The 9,545-nt window shown below is 44.5% G+C and overlaps 1 protein-coding gene across 5 annotated transcripts in view; it reads right to left on the reverse strand.

Annotated features, from left to right (window-relative positions):
* Window positions 1-9,099, reverse strand: part of TMEM61 (transmembrane protein 61) — a 15,282-nt gene extending 6,183 nt beyond the window's left edge. Inside the window, exons 1-4 of one of the 5 annotated variants that reach the window (XM_034780011.1) lie at window positions 8,974-9,099; window positions 8,376-8,540; window positions 8,039-8,086; window positions 2,015-2,379 (exon numbers count right to left, since the gene is read on the reverse strand). In XM_034780011.1, coding sequence (XP_034635902.1) covers window positions 2,015-2,379; window positions 8,039-8,080 — 407 coding nt within the window. In that variant the 5' untranslated portion in view covers window positions 8,081-8,086; window positions 8,376-8,540; window positions 8,974-9,099. Of the gene's footprint in view, window positions 1-2,014; window positions 2,380-8,038; window positions 8,087-8,371; window positions 8,689-8,973 lie in introns of those variants that run through there. The other 4 variants (XM_034780009.1, XM_034780010.1, XM_034780013.1 and 1 more) reach the window with 4 other exon arrangements.
* Between the last annotated feature and the right edge of the window lie 446 nt (window positions 9,100-9,545).

Genomic DNA, 9,545 nt, shown 5'->3' on the forward strand with positions numbered 1-9,545 from the left:
GCTCCCCACCCCAGCTCACCTCTGCTCCACCCCCTCCCTGAGCACGCCACCCCCACTCTAATTCTCCTCCCCTCCCAGGCTTGCGGCGCCAAACAGCTGATTGGCGCCGCAAGCCTAGGAAGTGGGAGAAGTGGAGAAACTGCTGCGCTGGGAGAAGGAGTCTGAGCCGCACGTGTCAGCGCGCTGCTGGCAGCCCGGCCCAGGAACGCTGTAAAAAAAAAAAAAAAAATTGGGGGCACCGCTTTTTGGCACACCCAAATCTTGGCACCCTAGGCAACCACCTAGTTTGCCTTACTGGTAGCACCGGCCCTGACTGAGATTAGTTGTACGGACAGTGAAGTCAATGAAAACCACTGCCACATGCTGTGCTGAGATGCCCACCACTATTACTAAGACAGCGTCTTGAAATATCTTTCTGCATACAGTGCTGCAAGAATGGTGGCTGAGATCAGTGCGCACATGGGCAGAGCCAGCTGGCCTGAAGGACGCTAGGTTTGGTTACGTCACGAGCAAGGCCCAGCAATTCCTATTGTATTGAAAGGCCACATGCTCCTGCTGGTGGTATGTGCCTGGAAATCAACATCTGCTGCAGTCAGTGGTACACTTCCAGCCCTGCCCTAAAGTTTAGGAGGGAAGAGTTGAGGGTAGGCATAAGGAAAAGGCTCACAACTAAGCAACTGGGCAATGCACCAGACTCCCATGGGATTTGGGGGAGGCTCAGTCGCTGATTCGCACCAGCTGAGAGAGCTGTTCCTAAAGCGAAAGCCCCCACCCAATGTAGGATGATCAGGTTGAATGTCACAAATGGTTTTTTCCCAGCCCTAACATTTATGGCATCCCATAGTTTCTCAAACACCACTGTTGAGCCACACAACACTGCCAAGCAGTTTGCAGAGCTGTGCCTGTCACAATAATGAAGCGCAGGCAAGTGAAACAAGAGGCAGTTGTGCGCTGCCAGAAGGTTTCAATTGCACAGATACTTGCAGAAGAATCTATGTACTGTCGTCTTCAGCTTGTTGGGTCATGACACAAAAACTGAAACCTGTCACAGAGACAATCTGTCTGATGGTTGTTCCTTCGAGGGTAAAAACAATCACATTTCCTGATGACACCAGCTATGGAGCAGCAGCAAACATGAGCCAAATTGCAAAGCAACCTGAAGGGAACAAAGCAATTGAGACTACAGGGAATTACAGGAGTTTTGATGCTAATGAGCATACAGTCCTACGCCCGTGGAGAGGAAATATACTGCAGACACAAAGTGGTCAATGGCAAATATATCTGAGCAGCAGCATCCATCACAACAAAGTGAGCTTATTTCTACCTTGTCTTAATGCAGTCCGAATATTATCTTTTAAAATAATCAAGGACTAGAGTTGCCATCGGGAAAATGTGGAATTGGGATAGAGAGCTGTCTTCTTCGCTTCCCGGCTCTTTGAGCTCTGGTCAAGTGAAAAAAATCTCCTAGTGGCCCACAGTAGGAAAGAGGTATGTACTAAGGTATTGCCAGCCCCAAACATTGTGAATCAGGTCCCATAAATCATGGGTTTGGCTTAAAAACCATGAGTAGGGATTCTTTTATTTGCTCTCTGGTTTCTGAGCCTTTAGAGTTCACGCAGGTCACATTTTCAAGCTTTTCTCTGAAGTCATGAAAGCTAGAAACTTACTAAGAAAGAAAGGGTGAGAGTCTCTTGATTCCAGCAGCTGGGGCTTTCAGAGAAACAGCAAATACTTGTGATTAAAAATCTTGATAGTTGGCCACACTGGAGTAAATAGTACATAACTAACCCTCCCATCTCTTTCGTGAGGGAGGTTAAGTTTGATCAGTGCTTTGAACATATCAAATCCTATATAAACACTCGGCTTTATTATACGGTAGTTTAATCATGTAAGTTACTTATTGTCTGGTCCTGGATATCCTAAAAATCAATGAAAACTACAGTTTAAAAGAACTCGTGTTTAAAAAAAAATAGTTTCCCTTTGGAGAGTCATTGGTAGCAGAGATTGCACTGACCTGCACGTCCTTTTATCAAGAGGTTCCACGGTGAAGTAGTGTAGGTCTCTGGAAAAGTGGTACTGATAGTGTCGAGACATCCCCCGAGCGTTCGCTTTCACCGACCACAGAAGCCCAAAGAGGAGGAGGATGCCACCGATGCCACAGCAGAAGAAGCTGACAGACCTGAGCAGTGCATTAGAGGAGGAGGAGTTCGGCACCACTTTGGCTTCTCCGTGAGGCACAGCCATAGCATCATTATTAGACGTGGGTCCCACCTCTCCATCGCTCCACCAGGCAAAACAAAGTGTTCCTGTCACCAGCAGGATAGCTCCAGTGATGGTCACTCCATAGCGGAAAGAAGCAGCCATTCTACAGCCAGAGGCCTAGATATTAAACAGGTCAAAAGGAGAAGGTGACAGAGCTTAGGTCATGCTGAAATAAAGGAAAGGGACTGAGCTGATAGGGATGCTGTCATGGTTTCCAGAAGGCAAGACCTTCCAGATGGGACTGCTGTCAAACAAGGACCACTCTGTGGCTTAGAGACTTCAGTGTCCTCTTAAATTGCTTACTATGGGCCAAACTCTGCTCTCACATATGCACGTCCCATTTCAAATGGGAGTTGCACATGTGTCTGAGGAGGGAATTCGGCCCCGTGAGCCCAAGAATAAAGATAGCTACAGCTTTGGGGCTGTGAACCCTTCAGCGACCTTGTAAATATCTTTACAGTCTTAAAAAAAAAAAAAAGTATAATATTCACATCCAGGCTAGATGAAAATCCAGAACTGGTATCCAAGTCAGCTCCAGAGATTTGCAAATTTTTTGTCTTTGGCTTTCACTCCAGACTTCCTACCATCTTGGAAGAATGCCAGATTGTTTTATGGTCAAAGCTCTTTCCAAGAGGTTAGGGGAAAGGGCATAAACCTAAGCTAACATCCCTTCCAAATCAGATACAATTATTACATGTTTTCTCATCTGAGTGGTGACTGTAAAACACTGGCTCAGTGACAGCAGGTATCCTGACCGAAGCATAACTAGGAATAGACCAGGCTGTGGTGCTCTCTTGCTCTCTGAGTCTAGTTCTACAGCTGAAAGTTAGAAGACTAAGACTTCTGTATATCTACATGCATTTACCCCAGTGCAATTAATTTCATTATTGTGGGTAGCTCCAGTGGAAGAAACTCTAAGATGCTGGCAAACCAGGAAGATATCCAAAGCAATAACGGCTCTGGGTAGAGACCAGAAATAAGCTGCCTGAGATCGCATCCAGGAGATTGGGTGGATCCAACCTTGGGTGGCTAGCGCAAGCCACCACCGGTGCCGCAATGTCAACACGGCTATTCTTAGCGCGCTAACTTCCAGCTGAGCTAACACAAGTCTATCTACCCAGGCTGCAATGCAGATATACCCTTGGTCTACAGCACCTGGTAATCACAGAGTTCCTATCAAAGACTGAGTTCCGAGCTAGGATTTTAATAGGCGTCAATAAGCAACCACCTTAGGCGTCAGGGATCTGTCTGCCGGCTATAAGATAAGCCCTTTTGGAGGGCAAACAGATCATTGCTTTTCCCATGCACTCCTCAACAAGTTGGACCCCAATTCTGTAGTAAGGTCCCTGGTTTTAATTCTCTGGCAGTTTCATTTAAATAAGAAAATAGACATTTATTTTGAAATTAAATGTAATTTATTTTCTCTCTCCTGCAGTCTCAGTTTATGATATTGCACATGTATTGATGGTGCATCTCTGCACAGTAAAAGGTGTTGGGGATGAGGGGAGAAGTTTAGTAGCTTGCTATGGAGTTCTGGGGGCAGCTGGGATAGAGGGATAAGCAAATTAGATGGATGCGTCTGCTGAAATGCTCAGCAGCATTCAGATTTATGCCATCGTTAGGGTTCAGAGTCAAAACCCGTTGACATGAACGAGGAAATTCACGTCACACAGAGCTATTGTTTTCTGCAGCTGCATGAAGGCATCATGGTCTCAGCTAACCTTGAAAGTGTGATCTGTGTAAACTTCAAAACCACCAGGGTCCGAAACAATATTGTTTAGACTGAAAAGCTAGGTTCTGGAGTCTAGTTCTGTGGCATGGTATGGATTCTGTGGCTACGAAATTGTGGGATACAGGAAACCCTTGCTACATGGGTTGGAATTTTAATGGCTTTCGGCAACTGGTTAAGATTATGTCTATTTGTTAAATATGGGATTTTTCCCCTCTGTAAAACGCGACATTATCTGTGTGTGCACAGTGCCTGTCACCTGGAGCCCCGAACTTGGTTGGGCCTGTACAAGGCACTGTAATACTAAATTAATAATAATAATAATTAATAATGTATATGCTCATAGTAAAAAGAATGCGGGGGAAAGAATACAGATGATACGCTACACAAACTGAATAATGTCATATATGCCATCATGTGCCAGCAATGCCCCTCTGCCATGTACATTGGCCAAACCGGACAGTCCCTCCGCAAAAGAATAAATGGACACAAATCGGACATCAGGAATGGCAACATACACAAGCCAGTAAGTGAACACTTCAATCTTCCTGGTCATTCTATCACAGATTTAAAAGTCACTGTCATTGAACAAAAAAACTTCAGAAACAGACTTCAAAGAGAAACAGCAGAACTAAAATTCATTTGCAAATTCAACACCATTAATCTGGGCTTGAATAGGGACTGGGAGTGGCTGGCTCACTACAGAAGCAGCTTTTCCTCTCCTGGAATTGACACCTCCTCATCTATTATTGGGAGTGGACTACATCCACCCTGATTGAATTGGCCTTGTCAACACTGGTTCGCCACTTGTGAAGTAACTCCCTGCTCTCCATGTGTCTGTATATAATGCCTGCATCTGTAGCTTTCACTCTATGCATCCGAAGAAGTGAGGTTTTTACTCACGAAAGCTTATGCCCAAATAAATCTGTTAGTCTTTAAGGTGCCACCAGACTCTTTGTTGTTTTTGTAAACTGAATACAGTAGTTCAGCAGTTTTCCATGAGCGGTGAGGCTGCCCTTTAGTGTATTTTTGCTGCAGTGATATTCATTTAACCTCATTTTTCATGTTACAAGTTAGTTTTAAGATCATCTTCAAAACGGAGTAGCCAGATGAATCTATACCACATCTGTCACCCACAAGCTGTAGTTAAGTAAAAAGCACCAGTAAATGTCCAAAAGTTCAAGATCAGTTCAGCATTGTCAAGACTGCAGCTACTATCAGACGGGCCAACTAAATGGAAACCGGAATTACTTGGTACTGAAAGAAATGCTATGTGATCTGATCCACATTTAATGAAGAGCGATGTTGAGAAGTAAGATTTATTAAAGTCACCAGAAGCCTGGATGACTCAGAGGACTGATAATGTGATACATCTTTCAGCTTGAGGTCATGGGTTCAGATCCACCCAGGCTAGCACTAAACCAAAATTACTGTCTGCTGACTGGTTAGTGGTCATTGCAAAATGAATTAGTGTTTCATGTGTGTAAGTAGACAGGTCTCCATATTGGAATTAGTGCCATTACTGGCAACCTAAGCAGAGAAAGCAGTGGTTGGATTGACTGGAGAGGGAGACTGAACTTTACTATGAAGGTGACCCCTCCAGTGCAGCCTGAGGGTACATAAGCAGGGGAGCATGGAGAAGTTTGCCCATGTGCTGTCTTTGAAGTGTGGTACCTCATCATGCATACATAGAGGTCTCCAGAGTTTGTCAGTCCAGTATTTTTTGTGAGCATTCCATTCTACTGGGTTTTTTTCAAACAAATGAAGTAATAATCCACGAAGAAAAATGATTTGTTCATGGAAATATTAGCAATGAGCCTGACACCAAAGTCCTGGATCTAAGTACTCCCAAATTTAGTGAAGTTTGATGCCAATTCAAAATTCAGTCCTTTGATCCTACAGTCAAATCCATCCCACCAATGGAATTTCAGTTGGATGTAGAAGTCCACCTGCACATCTCAGATTGCAGGATCAGGGGGCCTTTGAACGAGAGACCCTTCTTAGCATCTCAATGAACAATTTAACCCAAAAGGCTTCAATACCAGAGTCCCCTTCAAAACATAACTTCCTCTCAAAAGCACTGAAGTGTTTGTTTTCTTCTCCCACTTAGGAGGCTTTTCAATTGACTTTCATAGGCTAAGACCATTTAGAAGATTTGTACATTCAGGGCTTCAATTAACATAGCTACCAAAGTATTTAAAGTTAAAGGCCTTGATCCCGCAATTGCAGCATCGCCAACTCTCATGATTTTATCATGAGTCTCGCGATAGTTCGTGTTTTTTGTTAAAGTCCCAGCTCCTGGAGTCAAGTGATTACATGAAAATCTCAGCTTCCATTTAACAAAAAATAAGATTCTAGCCTAAATAGTTGTCGAGAAAAGCTTGAAAACATGAGCTAAGTGCACCCTAAAGACCCAGAAAGCAAAGAAAAACTCCTCCATATTCATTATTTCCCCGATACATGATTTTTTGGGGGCCTAGCTCAGGATTCTGGGCTGTTTGGAGTTGGCAATCCTGCAATCAGCTTTGGATGGGTGGATTCCTGCCCCGTGTACTGCCCACATTGCCCTCATGGGTAGGATTGAAGGTGCAGGGCCCTAAACAGTATAAAGGTAACTTGAACAGGTGAGGTTTTATCTTAAATCCAGTAGATGCCTGTTCATTATTTTGTATCCAAATAACCCTGCGAACGCTTTTCAGTTCTGCCTTGCAGAATTACTGCGTGGGGGAGGTTAAGAGCTGAAGGGAGTCTCGGTGCTTGTGAAGTGTGATAGATTGACAGCTCTAGAGAATAAAGTTCTCTCTTGACATAATAGGCACAGCACAGGCAGTGACAGCACAAGCTTCCCTCACCCACCCACCCACCCACCCCGTGTGTCTCAGCCTGGATCCAAGAGGGTGATTTTTCCAACATGACAGGTTCCTGCTCTGACACCCCACCTCTATTCCCACCATCATGCACATTTTTTTACTACACCCACAACAAAATGCGCAGAATATGCTTTTAAACCATTTTTAAAGGCTTCTCAAACATTTAATGTTTATCCCAATGTGCGAGCTGAATGGGAAAGAGGACAGAGAAGCTGGGGGAAGAGGGAAAGGACTTTATCCCGCTCTACGGATATGGCTAAAACCAGATCTGCAAGAGACTACGGTTCTTCCTGGTTCGCATAGTTCCAAAGGCAAAAGACATAACTGCTCTTCAGAATGCACCAAAATGACTCATGTCAGGTATTATCAAACAAATTTCCAAGAGAAGGATGCACTGAGACCACCCCTCCTCCCACCAAGGATGGCTAATTACTAATTTCAAATACTGTCACCCAGCCAATGAGACACTTGGATAGCTTGTTCCCCCATCCACCCACCCCCTTTCCTATATTAATCCAGAAAGAGAAAACCCTTTGACCTGATTCTAAACAATCCTTATGGGGGGAAATTTATTTGTCTGTTGCATATACAACCGTTATTACTATAGATGTCTCCAATAAGATACTTAGAATTGCATCCCCCATACAGTTATGCAGAGGATGATTCATAAGATATACTGTTAGTTAGAAAAAACATCTTATCCAGAGCCACAAGATACAGAATTAGGCTTGAATTTCCCCCATATCAAGATAAAGTATGAATCCACCTCCACAACCAGTCTCTCCACTGTGCACTCTTGATACTTTTAATACTCACAAATACATTACCAGGAATACAATTAAGAAAACAAAGTAGACTGAGAAGTTGGAGCGTTTAAGAAGGTTCCATCTAGCTTAGATTTGAGAAATAGAGATATATATTTCAATGCAAAACAAAATAAAAACGCAGGTTGAGTTTTAACATAGCATTCAAGTAACTCTGCTAATATATTAACCTCCCACATGTGGGCTAGAGATGAGATCACATGCCCTGGTAGCAGATTTGCAAGATGGAAGCACTTCTGCAATGGGATATGCAATCACATTTTCAAAAAGCATTGCTGGTTTTGTGTGCTCTGGGGGACTAAAGAAGGATGAGAAGAGTTTGGTGCCCAGTGCACCCAAAAATTAAGACATACCTGAACTTGTGGGCCACGGTCTTTTGGCAACTGGTAACACATAAATGACTGGTGATAGAATTATGCAACATGTCAGGTTCTGATTAGCAGAGCAAGGCACAGTGCCTAGCTTACTCAACCCATAGGGATCACAACCCTTTTTAAAAAGAGGGCACTTTATATTGAATGCTATCCATCAGATCTGGATTTTAAGCAACCCCACTAACAAGAGAATACATCCTATTCCCCTCCGAGTTTCTAACATCTTCATGGTGCAAAGTCACTAACAAGCACTGCTCCTCCCTTCCCTTACTGCATGCCTAGGGCTGGGAGGCAAAGTAGGGAGGTACTCACCCACCTCACAGCCTCAGATATCCCCCCATCCGCTCAGCTGACAGAGGGCATGGAGAGCAACAATTAAACTCTTCCAGCAGCAGGGGCTAGAGCACTAGACGGCTCTGCTCCGGGGAATGCTAGCCTTGCATACACCGGTCCCAGTCAGACAGTCCAAGCTCCCCGGTACCTGCAAAGAAAACTTTGGCAACAGCAGCGCCCCCCAGCGGAGAGGCTCCCACTGAGGTAGTGCAAAAACAACAACAATATCACAAAACAGCAGCTGCAATCTCAGAGTCACAAGTGATGCTGCTGCACAAGATCCTCCATGCAAACTAGCAAACCCCTCCCACCCCACCCTCTGCGAGTCCACGGCCACTCCCTTGGAAAGTCTGTTCTCATGAAGGGAGTGTGGCTACAAAGCTCCGCCTGCTGCCTCGCCAGCCCCACCCCAGCCCGGCACTAAGCACCGCTCCCGCTCAGAAAGCCTCTCTGCCATACACGCTTTATCTTGCCCTGACAAGAATCAGCGCAAAAACATTCACCCAGAATCCCATTATGTGGGCAGAACGTCGTGTGAACCCCATCAAATCCCCCCCCAAAAAAAGCTACAGATGTTTCACCGAAGTCCTCGTGGAAAAGCCCTGCGTGTTGCAATCTGCCTGTGATGCCCAGCTGCCACGCTTGCCTAAGGTTGTTTCTGCTCGGCTTGCATTTTAAAGTAAGGCAGAAGCCTGTTTCCAAGATTTAAGTCGGTCTGGCTGGCTGGCTGCTCCGTTTCACTGTTGATTCACCTTCCCTTTCCCAGCCTGCTGGGAGCATGAGGTATAAAGTGATGCGATTACACGACAAGCTCAATTTTCATTTAAAAACAAGCAAGTCTCGCCCGTTAAATTACAATAAAGAAGCTTGAAAACATGAGCTCAAAACCGAGAAGGCAAATAAAAAGAACCCCAAGTGTGGGTTTTTTTTAATCTCCTGATTTTAAGGCAAGCTCATGATGGGGGGAGGGAAGACTCATAGTTTTTGAATGTTTGGAGTGGGCAATGCTGCAGAAATCATTAAAAAAGGGATAGAGAATAAGCCGGAGAATATCTTTTTGCCCTTATGTAAATCCATGGTATGCCCACGTCTTGAATACTGTGTACAGATGTGGTCTCCTCATCTCAAAAAAGATATACTGGCATTAGAAAAG

The sequence above is a fragment of the Trachemys scripta genome, chromosome 8 (assembly GCF_013100865.1).
Source record: "Trachemys scripta elegans isolate TJP31775 chromosome 8, CAS_Tse_1.0, whole genome shotgun sequence".
In the NCBI taxonomy this organism is placed as follows: domain Eukaryota; kingdom Metazoa; phylum Chordata; order Testudines; family Emydidae; genus Trachemys; species Trachemys scripta.